The sequence below is a fragment of the Pipistrellus hanaki genome (assembly GCF_964339955.1).
Source record: "Pipistrellus hanaki genome assembly, chromosome: 2".
Classification (NCBI taxonomy): Eukaryota; Metazoa; Chordata; class Mammalia; order Chiroptera; family Vespertilionidae; genus Pipistrellus; species Pipistrellus hanaki.
In genome coordinates this window covers 9,704,633-9,727,293 of record NC_140504.1, presented here as the reverse complement: position 1 = coordinate 9,727,293, position 22,661 = coordinate 9,704,633, and the positions used below count along the sequence as shown (strand labels likewise).

Below are 22,661 nucleotides of genomic sequence, written 5' to 3'. Positions count from 1 at the left end.
AATTTCCTTCATCTTTCTCATTTCTTTCCCCTAATAGAGATAGCCTATTTATATTATTCTTAAATTATGATTCCCAGGATTGAAATGAGAACTTGCACCAATTATAAATGCTTTTGTTTGCAAGAAAGAGAAAATTCAGTACAAATTTAAAACTTTAAAAAATGTTCTCACAAAATAAGAATTTCAATGATGGTTGATGGTTAGCATTTGTTCAATTGTTCCAGGACCCAGTTTCTTGCTGATTATTTGTCTTACCCTTGTTCATATAGAGCAAAAAAGGGAGGGTAGAGAGGATGTTAGCATTCGCAGCATCTGCAACATATGTTATCACTGTATAATAGGGAGAGAATCACTGTATATATACAGTGTGTATATGTAACTGCATCAATACACTTGAAAAGCCTAATTGCTTTTTACTATTTTACATGACTGCCCTGTATTTAACTATATTGTAGAAACTATTCTATTGTAATACAATTTGTCTCTATCTTTAGATCATTGATTACTGGAACCCTATATTATTTGTTATTGCAACCCTAATATTATTGTAGCTTATATACATAAGTAATTACTAAAAATATTTTTAAATTATCAATGTATATAAATATGTTCTCACCTTAAGAGCAAAATTTTCACTTGCAAGAAGTTGTTTATAGAAAATTTCTATTTACAACATATTTATTTTTCCTTCTGCTACACTGGAATTTCTTGTGGAAGTCCATGAATTCTCTAGGAACTGTAGATCTATCATATTTGTGTGCATGTACATTTAGGAAGTGAACCTCAGCTTTAGTCAGGTTTTTAAAGAGGTATTTGGCTCAAGAAATTTTAAGTTCTCATACAATATAGATTTTTCAAAAAAGGAGAAATAGGAGATCAAAGGAAAAATACTCTGAGAGAAGAAAAGTGTTTGGGAAATCCAGACAGCCAGAAAAAGCCTCTATTTGAAGAGATTTCCATTTTTAAAAGTTAAAAAAAAGTACGTTCAGTGACAATCCTAATTTCACATTAAATTCTGTCACTGAGCTTCCATAATGGAGACTAGTGAATGCCAAAATAATAATAATAATAAAAAAGAAGGTTTAGGAGTCTAATCTCTATTGGATTGTGAGTATAAAAATAACAGGCTCCAAAAACACTACCAAAACTAAAATGGCTTTATTCTTTTATTTATTTATTTATTGATTGATTGATTTTTCACAGAGAGATAGGGAGAGAGATAGAGAGCTAGAAACGTCGATGAGAGAGAAATATTGACCAGCTGCCTCTTGCACACCCCATACCGGGGATGTGCCCGTAACCAACCTACATGCCCCTGACCGGAATCGAACCTGGGACCTTCCAGTCTGCAGACTGACGCTCTATCACTGAGCCAAACCGGTTTCGGCAAAATGGCTTTATTTTTTCAATAAGATAAAGATGCAACATATAACTGTCTTTCCTATGGGTTCTAGATCCAATTTCAGCAAATGCCTTTTAAATTCTGTGTTAGAGGATTTAAACAGATTCTGCAAATATTTGACTGGCCCACAGTAGGACCAACATAGAGGAACTGGTAGGATTTAGGAGTGAGGTCTATCACTTGAAAGGAACAGGAACTTGACCAAGGCCAAATTAAGGAGGTAGATGCATTTATTCTATAGCACATTTCCTAAGTCTTCCTCCTCCTAATTAGAGGGGTTTTTGTTTCATCTGAGATGACCTGCAGGTGACTAACCAATTTATTATGCTATTGTATACATTCAGCTTAATACATTTTGAAAGATAAAGATGTCCAATTCCACATGGACAACTGATACCGAAAGCTTTCTTTGCAGTCCTAAATTGGAGGCTGCCTTAAAGCAGACACTCATGATCCACGCATGTTGAAATGATTTTTCAGGGAAAGGCATGCAGACTTGGAAAACAAAACAACAAGAAAAATAACAATGAAAATCAATTCATCTTCCTCACCCAAGGAAAATGAGTCCCTAGAGTTAGAGCTGGTACACCCTGTGAATTAGGACTGTCTGACTTATTGTCCGTGGCTTGTTTTGTACTCAAATGAATATGGAAGGTAATGATTTCCACTTGATTGTTAACTACTACGCTTTTACATTTCTAAACATTGTTGTTTTTAAAATGAATACCTCCATTGATTTGAATGTTGAAATATGTTTGAAGAGAAAAATAAACTTTAAAATGCTAATAACCAAAGTGCAAAAAAATTGGCATATTGTATAATCTTTTAACTTCCCGAAGCATCAAGGAAGGATCTTTGAGTGTTCCTGATTTCCAGACTGGTAAATTTTTCATTAGTTGTGTTAAAATGGGATGCTCCCGGGGTCCCAAGTCTCTGCCATAGAATTTCAGGTTCTGCCTAAACTGGTATGTCTCAGTGGATAGAGCATCGGCCTGTGGACTCAAGGGTCCCAGGTTCGATTCTGGTCAAGTGCATGTACACTGGTTGCTGGCACATCTCCAGTGGAGGCTGTGCAGGAGGCAGCTGATTGATGTTTCTCTCTCATTGATGTTTCTAACTCTCTATTCGTCTCCCTTTCTCTCTGTAAAAAAAAAAAAAAAAAATCAATAAAATATATTTTAAAAAAAGAATTTCAGGTTCCACTTGGTCTTCTGCAAACACCTGCTCTTGTTTTGTTAAAATAAATTTTTATTGATTTCAGAGAGGAAGGAGATAGAAACACCAATGATGAAAGGAAAGGAGATAGGAACACCAATGACCAGCTGCCTGCTGCAAGCCCCACACTGCAGTTCAAGCCTGTAACCCGGGCAAGCGGCCCCAAAGGTAAGGTGACTGGATCGTCCTGCTTTTGGAGAGACAGTTCTGATTTTTAACAATTTGTCCCGTGTCCCGCAGCATTTAAAAAAAAAAAATCCCAATTTTTGGAAAGAAATTGGGACTTTTTTTAAAATGCCACCAACGTGGGACAAATTTTTAAAAATCGGGACTGTCCCGCCAAAAGCAGAACATCTGGTCACCTTACCAAAGGGAATCAAATCTTGACCTCCTGGTTCATGAGTCCATGCTCAACCATTGAGCCAAGCCAGCCAGGCTGGAAACACCTGCTTTGGGAATCCTGGGCCATCTTGTAAGAGGACTGACTACAATTTGCTGAAGAGGTCACAGGAAAAGGCTGAGACTATATGAAAAGAGAGAGGCATAGCTGAGCCTGACCCCCTCACAGTCACTGCCAAGGCACCAGGCATGTGAGTGAACCTGCCATGGCAAGCTCCCAGATGAATCTCATCAAATGACCCTAGACGATGTGAAGGGCAGACTTACGGTCCAGCTGAACCTTGACTCACAAAATCATTAAAATGTCATCTTCAGCTACTAAATTTTTGGATGATTTTTTTAAAGAGCAATGTATAATCAGAACACCTTTGTTAACATTTTAATTTATTTGATCAAAATCTTTATTCACTTATTTAATGCCAAGGAAAGATTTCTTAGTTGCATTTTGGAAAACATTAATCCAGGCAACAGATTCCCCCATTCATAAACTTCCATTCCTTTTGCCCCCGTTTTCAGCCTTGTTTTTGCTTGTTCGTAGCACTGTGGCTCCAGATTCTGATTTTAGACCAATCTCTTAGCTAATTCCATCCTTGAGTGAGAATGTGTATATGTATAGCAGCCCAAGTGATTCCCTATCAAAGGTAGCTTAGATGGTCTTATTCCAAGACATTGTGCCAGCGCTAGTAACTCTGATTCTGTGTTTTTCTTTTGCACCCCCCTCCCTCTGAACTATATGCAGTCCTAGTAACTGGGTCTTAACCTATTCATTCTCCTCAAGCACCTAATTTGATAGCCTTTCTAATACTCCACTGTAAGTTGAGATCTTTCCTTGTTTTCATTTTCTGTAAGTATTCATGACAAGTTGCTACACATTTAGCAGCTTTAAATGATACCAATTTATTCTCTCACAGTTCTACAGATGTCTAGGCTCAGCATGGCTCAACTGAGTCTCTGCTCGGGGTGTTACCAAGTGGGAATCATAATATCAACAGGGCTGCCTCCCTTTCTGAAGGCTCTGGGGGTGAATCTGATGCCAAGCACCTCCATGTTGTTGCAGTCTAGTTCCTTGCATTTGTAGAACTGAGCTACCTATTGATTTGCCGGCTGTTGGCTGGGGCTTGTTCTCAGCTTCCAGACACCACCTGCATTTCTTGGCTTATGGCTCCATTTCTTTACTTCAGAGCCAGCAATGGAGTACAAAATGCTTCTCATGCTTTAGAATGCCTCTGATTTCTCCTTCTGCCTTTCTCTTACATTGCCCTCACCCCTCTCCAGTTAAGCCTGGAAACTTCCCATTTTGAGGTTTATTGGTTTAGTGACATTGATTCAACTGCAAAATATTTTCACAGTAGCATCTGGATTAGTGTTTGATTGAATGATGAAGGGAAGAGAACTATGGAGGAAACTTTGGAATGCTGCCTTTCACCACATACCATCTCAGAACTGAAGATTTTATCTTAAAATCAAGGAGCTGAGTTCTTGCTACCACCCATCTATTCTGGTTTCCTGGCCTAACCACGGTTTGCTTTTTGTCTTAAATGTCAGTGTCACACGTTTAAAATATTTTCATTATTCCATTCTGTCCACTTGCAAAGACACCGTTGACGATTTTCTAAACTCCCTTCATAATGATTATCTCTGCCTGGATTTCCATTCATTCATTGATTCATTCACTCATTCATACATTATAAAAGTTCTTACTAGGTACTTAATATATGTCAGGCACCTTTTAGGAGCTAGTAATATGACAGTGAAAAATAGAAAACAAAACAAAAACAGAGACTGAGCCCTCAAAACTATGTGTGTGTGTGTGTATGTGTGTGTGTGTGTCCATATATGTGGTATAAAACATATACAAAATGAGCATATAATGATATTTCAAGTGTTGATAAGTGTCATGAGGAACAATGAAGGACAAATGGTTCTAGTCAGAGATGGCCTCTCTGAGAGATGACATTTAAGCATAGATGTGAAGGGAGAGAAGAAGCAAGCCTCTCTCTGGGGAAGAATGTTCTAGGCAAAGGGTTCTGGAGAGGATTCCTGCTTAGTACAGCAAGTAAACAGTAAGAAGATAAAGCAGCTGGAGCCCTGAGCCAGGGGGGAAAAAAGTAGGAGAGGAAGTGAGAGAGGAAGCAGGACCCTGGTCCCAGGGGGCCTTAAGGTCATGGAATGTACACTTTTTCATTTTGACTAAGACAAGAAGGCATGGGAGAAATTTTGGCAAAGGAGTTAAATGATCTGACACAGTTGAATGATCTAATGTATCTGTCTGCTGAAGAAAACAGGAGGCCCTATTAAGAGGCATTTGCTGTTGTCCACAGTGGAAAGGTTGGTGGCTTGGACTACCGTGGCAGCCGTGCAGAAGCTAAGAAATGACTGTTCAGCATAACCTTGATGGAAGGGACCGCTACTCCTTATTCCTGTACACTAATATTCTGCCTGATATATCTGAAAACTGCCCACAATCATACAACTAAGATCCAAGGAGCAAGACAAAACATTTTTAATGGGCAAAGATAGCAGAGGATCTGGAGAGTAAAGAAAACAAGTGGATACATTCCTTACAATGTCTAGGAGGAACCAGACTTACTTGTATTTGGAGGATGAATAAGTTAGTGGTTCCCAACAGGAGAGACATTTTTTTTTTTAACCTAAAACTAGTTCAGCCACTGTTTTGTGATGAATCTACTTATAAGCAATTTAAAGAGATAATTTCCTGCTGTCCAATATTTAGATGCTTTTAGTAATAAGTAACAACAGCAAAGGGTCTGTAGCTACAGTTCAAGACAAACGCCAAAGAAAGCTGGAATTGGGAGACAAAATTCTGTAGGCATCTAGAAGTGGAGAGAGAAATCTATATTACAGCAAATATTACAGGGAGGTTCTGAGTGTTTCTTATCTTCCTCCTTCCCTGGGAACTGCCCCCCAACGAGTTAATCATTCTGGGATTTGATTCTATTAACCTATAAGAAGGCCGTGGAGGGGGACTGAGAAAAAGCGACACCCCTCTGCTCGTGTCTACATTAACACCCATAATATTTCATTCTGTGGGAAAACCTAAGTTTAATTGAACAGATTCCAGGGGTCCTCAAACTTTTTAAAGTGGGGGCCAGATCACGGTCCCTCAGAGAGCTGGAGGGCCGGACTATATGAACTACTAATTCCTACTGTAACACCTCGGCTGTGCTCACTGCCCAAAAAACCTGGCGGGCCAGATCAGACTCCTCTGCGGGCCGCATGTGGCCCGCGGGCCGTAGTTTGAAGACCCCTGGATTAAACAATAGCATATCAGGGAACACCCTACACAATCTAGGAATTAGTGACAGTTATAACTTTCCAAACATCTATAGTTCCCTTTCTAACTATCTTCTTTGTTCATTCTACTCCTAATCTAAAATCTAACCCCAGGGCCATTTTTATGCCATTGACCTTGTCCGAACTGGCTCATTCTTAGCTGTGAAGGAGTTTGTAAGGCTAAATACCATAGGTTTTGGTTTTAATCCTTCCAAGAAATTTACTAATTTTCTAAATCAAATTCTCTCTCCCTAAACAATAGTCCTTTGTACACGCTAAGCTCTTGCCTCTAGTCTCACTGTTTTGCCCAATTCTCCAGAGTTTCCTTGCCATTTTTATTGGAACTTCAAGACCCCTCTTGGTTTTACACAGGGGCCCCCACATATTAGGGCATCAAAACACTTCCCCTCATTTCTCTACACTAACACAGTCCTCCACCCGACCTATAACCCTTCCATCAGCCTCACAGCCTATAAGGATTTAAGACTCTCAGTGCTTAAAAGGCAAATAATTGAAAATAAATGTCTAAAGTGCTTATAACAGGGCCTGGCACTTGGCAACAGCTAGATGACCATTAACAGTTATTATGGTGTGATAGTCATCCATGATATTGGACTCTTAAGACTAAGGTCAAAATGGTCATGGAGAAAAACATGTGGAAGAACGTAGGTGAGGTTTTTACCTCTGGGCCTGACAAATCTTAGCCATTTAGGATGGCTCGTTATGTATGATAACTTTAAAAGGATAGGTGTTTTAAATTATTTCTTAAAAAGGAAACATGTTACTACGAAGAAAAAATACACAATTCTGCAATATTATTTGATATGAGAGAGAAATGCAATGTTTGCAATGCATCCTGAACACCTATGATTTCAGGTTTAAAAGGAATTGATGTCCTTAGGAACCTTAATATCATGCATGTGTGGTAATAAATAGTGTTTTGCTAGTGAATGTCAATTTTTTTTGAATTTCCATTGCATACATAGCTAGAAAAAAGTATCACTTAAAAATATATATTTTATTGAGAGGAAGAGAGAGGGATAGAGAGTTAGAAACATCAATGAGAGAGAAATATCAATCACTGCCTCCTGCACACTCCCCACTAGGGATGTGCCTGCAAGCAAGGTACATGCCCTTGACCTGGGACCCTTCAGTCCGCAAGCCTCTGCTCTATCCACTGAGCCAAACTGGTCAGGGTGAAAAAGTGTATCTTTAAAAGAGTAGGTGATCAGGTAGATTATGTTTTGCTCTTTCTAATTGAATAACAACATTTTTATATTAGACAGACTTAGGGGATGGCAGCCTGGTAAGAAGACTTAAAGCAATAGTTCCAGAATCTTTTAAGACACAGGAAGTACTAATTGGCTGTGCCAAAGTGGGTGAGGGCTGGAAGAAATTATAGCCAGCCTAGAGTTTCCTTATGTCCTGGCTGGATCTACTGCTGTTCTAAGAAAATTTAAAATAAATGGACAATAGTTTCCAACTCTAAAACAGATTATATGCAGTACATACTTTACCCTAGTTTACAGTTCACATTTATTATGCTCACTGAAACCACAAAGCCGATGTTTAATTTTACAGTTTGAAGTCACACACAGGGAAATGCTTTACAAAATAGGATATTGCTCCTCAATGAAAAATATTACAGTATAGGTCCCAAAAGACTCAGTTCAAGTTCTTTACCAGAATAACAGAGCTGTTGTGGAATGCAGACTATAGGACATAGTAATGCTTTAAATAGTCGATTCTGGTTTGAAATTTGCCAAAACTGAAGAGACATTTTAAATGAGATCCATCTTAGATTTCAAAGTTGGGTTTTTTTTTGTTTTGTTTTGTTTTGTTTTTTGCTTTTCCAACTGCATTATATTTACAGGAAAATGTCATCACTTCTGGAAAAATAGGGCTCATATAAGCAGCTTTTATTTTACTGCTTATATACAATATGTAAATCTTCATTGTTTTACTGTACCTTGCAAGCACCTTTCAAGATTTAAAAATACTCAGTTCTACCTACTTAGATGTATTACCTGAATTTATTCACAGACTCTAATACAGAAATCAAATATTTGTGCCACTGCTCACATAAAATTGAACATATTTCTACAACCTGTTTAGTTATCGGCAATCTATTTACAAAGCACGTGCATGATTTTCTCTGACAAATATGTAATACAAAAATGTAAGCAGTGTTTGTCAACTTCGACAATTATGTCATGCTTCATGTATAATGCGAACACACCATCCAGAGGACTATGTGTTTCTTAGTCAAAAGTCTAATCTCACAAAGTACACAGAGTGTGATCTAGTCTCAATATGCTCTCAGTATGGGGTGAAGGGTTTCTAACATGTTGTGAATTATTAAAGCAAAGACTGAGATACAGTAGCCAAGTGTTTACTATAGACAAAAAAAATATTGCAAAGCTTAAACAGAGTCAGGTCAAATATACGTTTTGTTTGTGTCTAAGAACCAAATAAGTGTGTTGAGAAGGAATGTTTGAGAAGAATTCTCATGTCTTAATGAATGATGAAACATGACTCTTCTAAAAGTCTGCTACTCTAGCCTGATACTCTTCAAGTTTTGATGTCACCCGAAACATCCTCAATGCACATACAGCCTGTGTCACTGTACTCTGCTGATTGGAATGACCATTAGATGCAACTCCCTTAACTTTGAGCACCAAGGGATGCCCAGCCTTGACAAAAACAGAAAAGCCAAATCAAAACTTAGTTCTTTCTTGAAAGCATCACATAAAATAAAATAGCAAATCAGAAATACCACATTTGATAGTTGATCACTGAAGATGTTAGCACCTTGATAGAAAATTATAGTTGTTTATTGGATGTGCCAAAGGAAAATGGTAAAAAAAAGAATGCCCTGTTTTATTTCTACATCACAGTTTTCTCACAGTGTTAGACTTGGGCCACTCTGATGTGACAGTGCCTTTCAGGGCGATGGGCCACTATTAGCGTTTTCATCCACCCATTATTGTCTGCATGGACCAGTTGGAGCTATGGGACTGGGGCCACCAACCGCAGACTTATTGCTAAAGTGCTAGTATATTAGGAAGGTACAATTAACCGCGTTAGCTAACACATACATTTCAATCTTATTCTCTTTTAAAATCAGCATCTTCTAACAAAATATGTTATTTTCCCCCCAAAATCTGTATTGAGAGTTATGGTATCATGGTCTGAAATGCTTTTCTGGTCTGAACACCATGTCTATTTCCTTGTATTGTTTCACTACTGCATGGGTTTTATTTCATTATGTTCCCATACACTAATTGACCAGAACTCAATTATGAGTTATCGATTGTTGTGTTTCATGATGATATAACTTGAGAAGTCAGTTCTGTCGTTCCTGCTAGCAGGAAGCTCTTAGGGAGATTGCTTTTCTCCAGTGGACTAGTGAGTTAAGTTGATCTATTTGATAGACAATCTAAAGCTACAGGCTGTTGGTGAATGAGAAAAATAATGAAGAAAACATCCAAGTTCCTTTTCTGTATGTTTAAATGATAGATCACTTTGACCCTGACCTCTATTACAGCTTTGGATCCTCATTTCTGTATTCATGGTTATTCATTTATTTTTAGCTTTGAAATGTTAAAAATATAAGGTATTCTTATGGTCTCAAGTTTAATTATAAATAGGATAGCAGTATTTGCCAATCCTGCCAATGAGATTTCACACTCAGCTGCAAACTATCAGCAAAATTTGGTCATTGTCACATTCAATCTTATTTCACAAACAGTGAACTCTTAAGTCATGGCACAAGTCCTGAGCTTTTTAAAATTTGGCTGCTATCCTCACCTAAACCACGACAAATGACCCTGATAATATGGAAGGAGTCAATAGGAAAAACATTAGAGCCATTTTAAATATAGAATTTGCACATATTTTTGTTAAATAAGAAAAGGAGTCAATAGGAAAAACATTAGGTCAAATGTGTGTCCAAGGATGCTCTGCCTTATTGCTGTAACCAGCCTGTGAAATCATAGTCAGGGGTAAGCTGATGTGACATGAGGGGTCTCTGCCTACCCCAAGCCCTATTATCACTCCATGAGAGACATTGGTAGTAGTAAAAAGTCACCCTTTATCAAATTAGACCCCATATTTGTAGAACCAGTTATGACTACTAACATTGGAATCAATTATACCCAATTTGTTTACTCTCATCTACAGAATTCTATAGATACTAGAAACTAAGTGATACTAATTTTTAAAGCAGCAAAAGGCAATATTTGGTTTTATTATCATTGATATTACTTGGAGGTTATGTGTATACAACTTTCATATAACCCATCAGCAACTCTTTGTCCAAGTTTATCAGTGAAATGAATAGACCTGATTCTTAGCTGTGTCTCAGCTTTGGTGGGAAGCTTCCAGGTTATCTATGTACCCAAGTTTAAAACTTGGACCAAAGTTACTTAAATAAGTGTTTGTTTTTATTTGTGACTTGGAAAATCAGTACTTATGGAACCCAAAAGACTTGTTAATATAACTACAACTAATGACCACTACTGGCCATGAAATATTAAATTAATGTTCTTAGAAAGGAAAAGTATAATATCAGAATAAAGATGCATGAGGAATATATACATATACACTTGTTTCACACAGAAAGCTCTCTGTAAAAAGAAATACAAAAGCAAACAGTGCTGTATATTATGTAAACTCACAAAGTGTACTTTATACACAAACATGAAGCATAAATTAAAAAAGAGGACAACAGCAAAACATTTTAAATATAGAATTTGCACATATTTTTGTTAAATAAGAATAAATAATTTTATCACACAAATTCACATACCAGTTGCAAAAACAATAAATTACTTTTTTTTTTTTCAGTGCTGCAACTTTGTTTGTTTGTGATTAATCCCTTAATTCTTAGTTTAATGTGATAAAACTGTTTCCACAGGAAGGCAAAGTAAATTGAATTCATTGAATAAATTCAATCAATGGCCTTAAGTCCCTAAAAACAAGGCAGGGCTTAATTTGACCTCATTGTTCTAGAAGAAATAAGTGTTATTTTTTTCTGAGCTCCCTTTGTATTTGATAAAACTTAGTCTGGACTGTTTAGTTTTATGAATGAGGTTAGATTCTTACTAACCTGAGCATTTTCAGACAAACTTTTTTAGGAAGTAGTCTCTAACATCTTGAATCCCAGATTCTTTATTCAATATGCAATTATGCAACTATGTAAGTGAAAGGAATAGTCCTAAGTCAAACTGGACTGAACTAGGCTGTGTTATAGAGGATTTCCCCTTTGCTTATCATTCTTTATATTCGTCAAACACTCAATTTATCTGACTTCAGCTTCCAGTCTATATCATTTATATCAGGAGTTTAGACATATATTCCTTAGTCAAGCTATTGATACTCATATAAAAGCAAAACAACAATAAAAAGTAAACACCAAAAAAATAAAAAATAAAGAAACTTCCTTAACAGCATGGAATAGTGGTTTATTCATTCTAAGCTTGCTTGCTATAATAGGATTGTTCAAATCAAAAGTGTAAAACTTCATTATTTGGGGGAAAATGAATCATTGATAAATCATATTAAAAATCTCTGAATCCCAGTATAGAGAAGCAGAGTAGGAGACAATCATGTTTGCTCTTCAAACATCTTTTAATGTTGCTGTCAATATACCCACAAAAGATAAAATCAAACTTTGTCAAAATTGAATTACTTGATTAAAATTATGTTGAAATTTGAAAAAATAATGGTCTCTCTAATAATTTTTCTCTGCATAGTTAAATGGTCAATATGATTTTAATTCCCCCCCCCCGACTATTCTAAATAGTTTTGTTCCCTGTCCCTGATAATTGGTTGACTTCTATCGAATGTAGGTTAGCTGGCTTGTGTAAGCCGAATTTCCCCAACTGATAATTTATTAAGAAAAAAATGACCACATTTAAGCCAAGTTTATAAAAATCCAAATGATGGTGATCAGTTTTGTAAAATAGTTATTTGTTCTACCAAATAATTTCTTAAGAAAATACTTAAAACAATGAGACCCACGGAAATGAATGTGATATAGCAATATGAATTGCATAATTATTTTATATTAAAATATCTTATAATAAAAATAAACTCTTATGAGCTTAAGGGAACTCAAACAATGGTCCCCTATATCCTTAGATGCAAATCTTCACAATAGGCACATTTGGTATTATTATTATACAATTTTACAAAAACAATTTGTGATATTTCACACAAAAAGCAAAATCCCAATGAAATGAAACTTTAGATTTTCTGAGCTATTGAGTAGAGGGACACAGTTTACTGTCTAAAAAGAGATTTCTGGCATCTGATTGCAAAAAATTTCCATGTCTAACTATTAAAACTTACAACCTATCTAGATAGGCTATGAAAAAAAAAGCAACAAACTTCTCAAAAATCACCATATTTCATCACTTAAACACATACTTATACAACCAAATGCTTTCCAATTGTGAAAAATCTTAAGTGCAATATCATTATACTTGGATTTTTAAAAACATGCAAGAAATTATTGCCTATATGGTGTGGAAACAGTCTTATTAATAACCACTTTTTCTTTTTGCACTAGCCACATAAATGGTAATCACTTCTAGATATGGCTAACTACCAGTTAAAGTGATCTTTAGTATTCCTATTAAACTAAGTCAACCAGAAGTAGAAAATCTTGAAGATCTTCCAGAACCTTTGAACAAAACAAACACACAAAAACAAACACATTTTTAAAGGCTTGCTGGTAAGAGGCATACCAGTAGTGAGAGTGTTGAATGTGATTAGGAAACTCTTTGCTGTGTGTATTCGTATACATTACACATTGTGAGACACCAGATGAGAGCCAAGGAAAGGGAAAGCAATTGTGAAAATATGCATGGAAACAATGGTGAAGTGTGATCCCCCCCCGCCCCCTTTTAAATTCTAACAGAAGGGAACTAATTTTTAGACTCGTGAATACCAATAACATACACACACACAAACACTATTGCTACAACCTAATTTTGTATTAATTTGGCTGGCTGCCTGAAAAAATACAGGCCATCAAATGTTTAAGCAGATGGACCCACATATGTACTGAAATGACTAGATACACTGAGATCCTTTTCCTTTTCGGAATTTCTAGAAGATGCTTGCCATCAAAACAATGTTTGACTAAAATTAGATCTCCTGTTGTCTGAAAGTTATACTAAGTCTTATTAAAACAGCAGCAAGGTCTTAGAATTTTCCAGTAAAACATCCACAGCTCTTTCCAGAAACTGGAAGGAGTTGAAATAGCTGCAGACCTACTTTGGTCAAGCACTTTTTTTTTTTTTTTTTAAAGAAATATATATATGTACATATATATTTTTTTAATAGAACCAAGTGATATAAAGTGACATACCAAGGGAGGGCGTATTTACAAACAGTAAAAAGAAGCTACTTGGTATTGTGGGTGAACAGGACTACAATGCCTTTGAAGACATTTTGTAAGAGGTAGGTGACTCTTGTTCTGCCTTCTTCAAATGTCGCCTGGTTCTACACTCATCATGGTTGTTCCTTCTCGTAGGCCCAGGGGATGGCTGTCAACTCCCCAGTTTTTTTTTTTTTTTTCCTGAATTCCGGGGTCACCACTGTCACACGAAAGGGCGCACACCTGCGTTTGTCGCAGAGAGCGGATCCTGCCCATAACTGGACTCCTGTTGACCATGACCCTGAAGCGAGACCTTCCGGGCCTTCGGCGGACCTCTCGCCCACCGCGACTGGCCAGTGAGGATTGCTGGGTTAGCTCTGCATCAGGGTATGACCACAGGCTAGCACTTCTTCAGCAAACATTGCTTAAAGGCGGAAGGCCTCTGGGAGAGAAGACATCCCTTTGCTAGTTTTCGGTTCCCATCCTGGCACTGCACAGTCCGGGTGTGCCAGCCCGTGTCACAGGACCGAGAGCAGGCGAGCCACGGGCCCGTCACCCACTGCAGCTGCGAGGGGTGCGATCCCACCTTATTGCCGCCGTGGCTCGTCACAGAGTTCCCTCTCTGCGTGGACTTCCTGGGGACAAAGAAGCTGTAACGGACATCGAGTGCTTTCGTGGGGTCCGTGGCCAGGATCTGCACAATGAGGATCTCCTTGGTGGCAGCGTAGCCCATCCCGTGCAGGAAGTCATCCCTGTGGCTCCAGCCGCTGTAGTTCATGACCGTCCCGTTGAGGTGGACGATGGTTTCCGAGGTGGAGATCATGTACTTGCCGTTGATCAGGTACTCGCCGTTCTTCTTCTTCAAGGCCAAGTAGGCAGTGAACCGGGTCTGGTCTTTGGCTTTGAACTGCCGGACTTTTATGTGCGTGGCCCCTTCGGGGATCCTCACAACGTCAGTGTAACCCTTACTGGAAGCAGGAATGTCCACAGGGGAGACCGGAAGAGAGAGGGAGAGAGAAGAAGAAGTAAACACTTAGTAAATGAATAAACCAGAAGAAATTCTCTAACACCAAGTTTCAATGTATTTAAGAGTTGACTTTTAAAATTGGTTTCAAAAATTATTTTTGGCCCTAACAGGGTTGGCTCAGTGGATAGAGCGTCAGCCTGAAGAGTGAAAGGTCCCAGTCAAGGGCATGTACCTTGGTAGTGGGCACATCCCCAGTAGGAGGTGTGCAGGAGGCAGCTGATCGATGTTCCTCTGTCATCGTTGTTTCTAACTCTCTATCCCTCTCCCTTCCTCTCTGAAAAAAAAAAATCAATAAAATATATTTTAAAAATTATTTTTTGTTGCCCTGGCTGGTGTTTCTCAGTGGTTAGAGCATCAGCCCATGCAATGAAGTGCCTTGGGTTTGATTCTGGTCAAGGGCATGTACCTGGGTTTGCAGGTTCAATCCCCAGCCTTAGCTGGGTTGGGAATAGGAGGTAACCAATAGATGTGTCTCTCTCACATCAATGTTTCTTTCTCTCCCCATCCCTTCCACTTTCTTTAAAAATCAATGGAAAAAATATCCTCTGGTGAAGATTAACAAAAAATAAATAAAATTTAATTTTCTTAAAAAAATAGAATTGCAGTTAGACTATTATATTATATACATTTTTATTATGATGTTCAAAATTAGGATAATATTAGCAACCTCCCTTTGTCTTAAAAATGTATAATCACTTCACTTTATTTCATAACACATCCTTATTAAATCCTATCATTTTTACAAAGCTCCTGGATACCCTTCTGGAACAACGTGGGATAAACATAAACACTAACAAAAATCTGCCCTCCACCTCCTAGAAATCTTTAAATTAACTTGTTTACATATCAGAATCATTTGGGGATCTTTTAAAAATGTCAATCCCCAGGCCTCAGACCAGTGAAATCTCTGCCCTTCAGGACAGGAATTTGGCAGCAGTAACCTGGAGCTCCTCACATTGTTCCAAATGTGCAGCTTAGTTGGGGAATGAGCTTCACAGACTAGAGACAGAGTGGAGGCCCTGCTTCCATTTCTACTAGAACTCTGGATTAAGTGGGTGACCACTGCTTATCAGTACCATCAAAAAAAAAAAAAAAAAAAAAAAAAAAAAAAAAAAAAGAAAGAAAGAAAGAAAGAATCTTTAATGCCTGAGCAAATTTCCCCAAATGCTTGGTGTCCATGAAGCATCCTGATAGAGTGAGTGAAGCTTTATGGTGGGTGACAAGAAAGATAGGTCCCCAAAGATCCATTATCGGTCCAGAGAAATGGGCAAATGCATAAATGTCACTAATCCCCATAAGCTAGTGGCAGAGGCTAAGAAAGAAATGCTAATTAAGCAACAAGGAGCTATCCCAGAGAGAAGGAGCCACTTAAACACATGAGTGTTGTTCAAATCTTTGCCTCTATAATTTCATGGCAAGGTGTCCCTTTGTTTTACTTTTCTAGTTATTTGATTAGAAATAAGTAAATTGCTTGTGCTGTTTGACTAATGTGTGTAAACTTTAATTATTTACTTTCAAATTCTTACTCAAGTTCAGATTGTTGGGGCAACTGATTCACACACCAAGACACCACCTGTGTTTCCCTGTGATTTTTTTCTGAATGGAAAGGAGAATCCTCCCCCAGGAAGCTCTACTCTCCTGGACATCTGGTCTACAGTGACTGGCAAATAGATGTCAGAGCTTCTGTGTTGAAGACAGAAGATGCAATGCCGATGACTTTGCTTGTCCATTCAACTTGAACCATTATTTTTATCTCTGTAATTTACTTTGGATTATACTTCATTATAGGACTTTTTTGGAAGTATCTAATATCAAGAGATGATATGTAAACCAATGGTGGCTTCAAACAAAGCTAGGAGGGCTGCTGGAGATATCTTGTTTTAGGTAAAAAGCATAGCAAGTGCGCTTATATTATAGCATTTGAACAATTTCACTCCAGCACTAATTTTATGGTAGTGCTGGATTTACAATCCAGGCCTCCTGACCCTGAATCTGTGCTCCTTTCATCATCTTCCCATGCATATAACCTTTCCCTCTGCCATTTATATTTTATAACAATGAAATGAAAATAAGTCCTGGTTATATTCTGATACCAAACATAGTGCAAAGGAGATAAAGAGGGAAAGGGAAAGGAATCAGGTAGGAGGGTTTGAGCTTCCACTTGCGAGAAATTTTTTCATCTCCTCTTGTTCCCTTCTCATATTCATAATGTGTTAGAGTCCTGCCAGCCCTCCTGCCGCAGATATTTCATAATGTAACATGAGCCCTCCTTTATCAATTTTGCAAGAGTCCAAAGCTTCATTCAATTCACACCCGGGCAACTGTTCCATCACATTACCTTTTTTTGTTGAAGGTTCCAATAATCTTTGTGCAACTGGAGTTGTCTCCTCCACACACTCCACACTTGTCATACTGCAGCTTTGAGCCAATGATGCCATCACAGCCAGTCCGCACACACCTCCCCCGGACGCAGACGGAGTTACTGTATGGCCTACATTCCGTCCCATCGGTCACCTGCGTGTGAGAAACACATTAGCAGTGGGCAGTATTTGTGCCCACATACTAGGTTTCTTTGGTAAAAGACCAAATTGTAATTTGTGAGTTTTGTGTTTGATTGGAATAGATAGTAAGTTGAGAAATAAAACAAAGAACCAAAAAACTATAGTTTTCAGGAGCATCTAACTGAAAAATCATTTACATGATGGCAGAAGATCTGAGATAAGTCTCAGTTACACATTTTCTCTCTTGAGCTTAATTATGAATGTGTTGAGACACCCAAAATATTCATCTCCATTTCTCTATGCATACCACATCGCATTGTTCAGCCTCTCCTTATTACCCTGAGCAAAGTGATCTTTCCACTTAGTCTGTGGGACTGTCAGTTGCTTCAAGAGCAGAATATGAGCAGGAGACCTTTCTTTGTCACATAATTAATAATATAGCAACAAATTGGAAAACCTAAACCTGGCCTGCAAAACTATGTAATGGTTGGAAAGCAGTCCCTGTTGTGTCAATCTGACAGATGCTGAAATTGAGACAAATTAGTGTAGGAAAAGAAGTCTGGGGAAGTCACTGAGAACTACTTACTAGAAGAAAATGAATTAACATCTATCTATATATATAAAAGCCCAGAGACTGGAACGGCAGAATGACTAGAATGACCAGTGGTTATGATGCACACTGCAGGAGCCAACCAGCCTGATCCAGGTCCTTATAGTTCCTCCCCCCCTCCCCTGGCCTGGCTCCCAATTGGCTCCCAACACCCCAATTGGGGGCAGGGGCCAGCCAGCCAATCACTTGTAGCCCTTCCCTCATGCTGGCCCAGTCCGATGGGCCCTCACAGAAGCATAGAAGCAGACCAGCTGGACCCCACCTGTGCACAAATTTGTGCACCAGGCCTCTAGCATATTCAAAAAGCTAGTTATAAAATAGGATGTGCATGGACTATTTCTGGTTTGTGCATGTGAGTGTAGATAAATAACATATATATATGTATATATATATATATACATATATATACACACACACACACATATATATATATAACATATATTTTTGTGAATATACAAAAATCTTCGTGTGAGTATATGTGAGCATGTATATATTGAAGTATGGTAAATTTCACAGGTTAACTACTGTCTAGATGGCTGTATTTCCAGGTGATATTTTTGTTTTTATTTCCCTGTACTATTTTTAAAAAATGAAAATGTATTATTTTGAAATAAAAAATATAGTTTTAAATTACATTAGTTAGACATGAACTTATTTTTCAATAATGTGTCAGAACTATTTGAAGGTCAGGTACAGAGGCGGATTTAAATGTAGCACCTGCTGTGAAGGGATGAAGAAGTACAGATTAATAGTTTCAAAATAATCATGGGGATGTAATATATGGCATAAGGAATATAGTCAATAGCTATGTATAATGCCAGCTGGGTACTGGAAATATCAGGGAAACACTTTGTAAAGTATGTGATTGTCTAACCACTATGATGCATACCTGCAACTAATACAAAATAATATTAACGTAACTGTAATTGAAAAAAAATAAAAAAATAATGAAGGTAGCATCTGTTTGCAAATTAGATAAACAGTATTAGATAAATTGCTGTATAATATTGATTGTGAGAAGTAAAGCTGCAGTAATTTAGAAAATGTTCTTCAGTGAAAAATAAGGGATAATTTCACACTCATATATTATGTGTACAAGTGAGGGGCATTGATTCATACTGAGTGCAAGGCATCTAAAAATCTAGTTCAGCCCTAGCTGTTTTGGCTCAATGGATAGAGCATCTGCCTGTGGACTGAAGGGTCCCAGGTTTGATTCTGGCCAAGGGCACATGCCTGGGTTGCAGGCTCGATCCCCAGTAGGGGCATGCAGGAGGTAGACCATCAATGATTCTCTCTCATTATTGATGTTTCTCTCTCTCTCTCCCTCTTCTTTCCTCTCTAAAATCAATAAAACATATATATTTTTAAAAGTCTAGTTCACAGACAATGATCTTGAGATCTATCTTTATGAATCTCTAACAAAATTCTTAAGTAAATAATAACGGGATAGAAAAGCTTTCTTGCTACACAGTCCCCTTTACAAATGTACCTTGGAAATACCAGCTGATTTCAGGGCTATTTTGAATGTAAGGTCACATCTGACCTGACTTGATGAGTTACCCTTTTCAAAAACAGCTCTTAAAACACTGACTTGTTCTGCTTACAAAAATTTTTAATTCATTGTATAAAGTTTGAAAATAGAAATTGTAGAGATAAAAAAAAAAATCCTTCTAAATCTGGCCACCCCAAAATAATGACTGTTTGCAGTTGGTGTCTGTAGGCTGCCTTCTACCAAATGATTTCTGCGGACGATGCCCATTATGTCTGGGCAGTGACTTGCCTTTGGAGAAAACACCACATAGTAGCCTGTGCCCTTGGCCCTGCAGGTCAGCTTGCACACGTCCCCCGGCAGGACGCCGGCGTACTTGGGAACCCATTCCACGAATGTTTTGACTCCTTTCGTATCCGACTGATATCCATTTTTGGCCTCGCACTGCTCATGACGAAAAGATTTACCTAAAAAACAAACACGTCGCGTTATGACTCTACTGTTCTGCAACTTACCTACATTCTTGTGCATTTCAGTAATTTTTTTTTTAAAGATATACTTTATTGATTTTTTACAGAAAGGAAGAGAGAGGGATAGAGAGTCAGAAACACGATTGAGAGAGAATCATTGATCAGCTGCCTCTTGCACACCCCCCACTGGGGATGTGCCTGCAACTAAGGTACATGTCCTTGACAGGAATCGAACCTGGGACCTTTCAGTCCTCAGGCCAATGCTCTATCCACTGAGCCAAACAGGTTTTGGCTGCATTTCAGTAATTTTAAGAAAGAGTTGTCTTCTTTCCGAGCCTCTTTACATACGAGTGTCGAAAGACTTTTATCTATTCACGGAGTTGAAAATAGCCATTATTTTCTTTCAACTTCCTGAATACTCAAATGTTTAGAATAATAATTTAAAAAAAAACACTCAGGTAGTTGTTACTGATTTGCACAATGGTCGAATGATGAGTACAAGATAAATAGGCTATTTCACCTATTGTATCATGAAGTACAAGGTGAATAGGCTATTTCACCAGCTTGCCCTACCCATTACTGCTAGAGTAGGATTTGCAGGAGACACAACACAGGCGGTGGCTGACACCAGGGAGCAGCCTACCATTGGTGGGGCAGGGTGTAACACTGCAGGATCGGTAGATGGCCCTCTTTCCGGTGCAGTAGCGGCCACTGTTCCTGGGTGCTGGGTTATTGCAGTGGCGATAGGCAAACTGTACTCCTCCCCCACATGAGCGAGAACACTGGCCCCAGGACCCCCAGGACCCCCAGTTGCCATGGCTTGATGTCTGGAATAGAAAATAGAAGATATGTTAGCTCAGAAGGGAAGAACACATTCAGATGTACATTGCTTGCATATGAGACAACGGACACTTCCTTTAGAGGTACATTTTCAGTGTATGTTCTGGAATTACAGTGTGTTTCTGATTCTAAGCGATTCATCTTCTCTGCTTTCCCTCTCTCTGGCACTAGAGGTTCTTAATGCCGCACCCTAAGCACTTAGCGCACTGCAAGAATGACCGACCTCCTGGTTTCTCTGGCCATTTTAACTGATGCATCCCGACAGTGCACATTTCTGTCCATCGCCACTGAAGCCTGGTTGACTTTGTATCCATTCTGATCTTGCACCTTTAACAAATGTATGATGCTAAAGATTCTGCATGGCACTGGGTGTGAGTTCATTATGCTTGTATCTGTTCTCTCTCTTTCCCACGGAAGTTCTGTAGTGCCTCTGGCATCACACATCCTGTCTGTGACAGACCCTCTGCCACATGCATCCACGTACTTGACCTGGGGGTGGCTTAATTCCTAACTAGATTAGAGTCTCAGGGCTTAGAGAGGAAATGTGGTGGCTATTGAGGTGCACCCACACCACGGGAAACAAAGAGCCCTGTCAAGACACTCCAGGCCTATTACTCTGGAAACACTGCAGCAAGGAAGCTGCACTTTTAAAGGAAGAATATTACCACTCCTTTGTGGAGGGATCCTGTGAAGAACACCCTCAGGCTGCCTGTGTCAGGGGATCTGAGAAGGTGTTAGCCTTTGAAGATACAGGCAACATGCACATGGCAACATTCTTCTAGTGCAGCAATCCACAACTGGTATGCTATAAGAATTTTTAAAACATCAACACCTGACTAGTCAGGGGTGACCTCTTTTCCCTTAGATTGTCAAATAAACAATGGCAACAGCCAACACAATAATTGCCGTCTGGTATGAGACATGGATACAAGGAACAGGCTGACAGTTGACAGAGGGGAGGGTGTTGGGAAGGACTGGATGAAAGAAGGTGAAGGGATTAACCAAAGAACATATATGCATAGTCCATGGACACAGACAACAATGTGGTGAAGGCCAGATGAGGGGGGCAGGGGCTGAGTGGAGGTGGACAAAGTACAGGGAATGAGGGACATCTGTAATAGTGTCAACAATCTACCTAATAAAAGAGAAACATGCTAATTAACCATAACTTCATGACATCCCACCAGCCAATCAGGAGTGAGCATGCAAATTAACCCAACAAAGATATCAGGTTAATATGCATATACAGGCACAGAGGGGCTGGGGACAGGGAAGGATGCTTGCATTCTGTTCCACACCAGCCTCTCCGGGCCTCTGAGCAGTATGGGAAGGCAGAAAGGCAGCTCCGGACTGGAGCGGAAAGGCTGCTCCAGACAGAGCAAAGGCAGTGCCAGCAGCCAGGGGAACGAAGGCCCATTCTTGCACGAATCTTCCTTCGTGCATCAGGCCACTAGTGAAAAATAAATAAAATAAAATTTAAGAACAGGGAAAAAATTATACTTTTTGTTGTTGTTGTTTTGGTCAGATAGAGAAAAAATATGCTATGCCACAGAAGTTGACTAATTAGTGTATATGTGCCAGGAGATGAAAAAAGTTGAAAATAGCTGTTCCAGGAACTTAGAACATTGTGAGGGTGAGTGTCAACAGAAACTTTGGGCCTTACAAATGAAATTGGCAGCCCAGCCGAGTGGCTCAGTGGTTCAGTGTCGGCTTATGATCCAGGAGGTCACTGTTCGATTCCCGGTCAGGGCACATGCTCGGGTTGCAGGCTCAATCCCCAGTCTGGGGCATGCAGGAGGCAGCTAATCAATGATTTTCTCTCATCATTGATGTTTGTGTCTATCTCTCCTTCTCTCTTCCTCTCTGAAATCAATATGAAACAGTAAATAAATGAAAGGGAAGGCAGCAAGAGAGTTTCCTCTTTAAAAAAATGAAGGTGGCAGTTGCTGGCATAAAGGTGGAAGATAGGCGGGGTGGGGGAGGGCATGTCCATGGAGCAGGTGTAGGCTACTTTAGCTGCTACAGTT

The 22,661-nt window shown here is 38.9% G+C and overlaps 1 protein-coding gene across 1 annotated transcript in view; it reads right to left on the bottom strand.

Annotated features, from left to right (window-relative positions):
- Positions 1–12,095: 12,095 nt before the first annotated feature.
- The window catches only part of ADAMTS5 (ADAM metallopeptidase with thrombospondin type 1 motif 5), a 43,380-nt gene continuing 32,814 nt past the window's right edge, over positions 12,096–22,661 (bottom strand). The window contains exons 6-9 of the mRNA XM_084872984.1: positions 20,438–20,621; positions 19,616–19,791; positions 17,063–17,238; positions 12,096–14,665 (exon numbers count right to left, since the gene is read on the bottom strand). Of these exons, the coding sequence (XP_084729110.1) occupies positions 14,098–14,665; positions 17,063–17,238; positions 19,616–19,791; positions 20,438–20,621 (1,104 nt within the window). The 3' untranslated portion in view covers positions 12,096–14,097. The remainder of the gene's footprint in view (positions 14,666–17,062; positions 17,239–19,615; positions 19,792–20,437; positions 20,622–22,661) is intronic.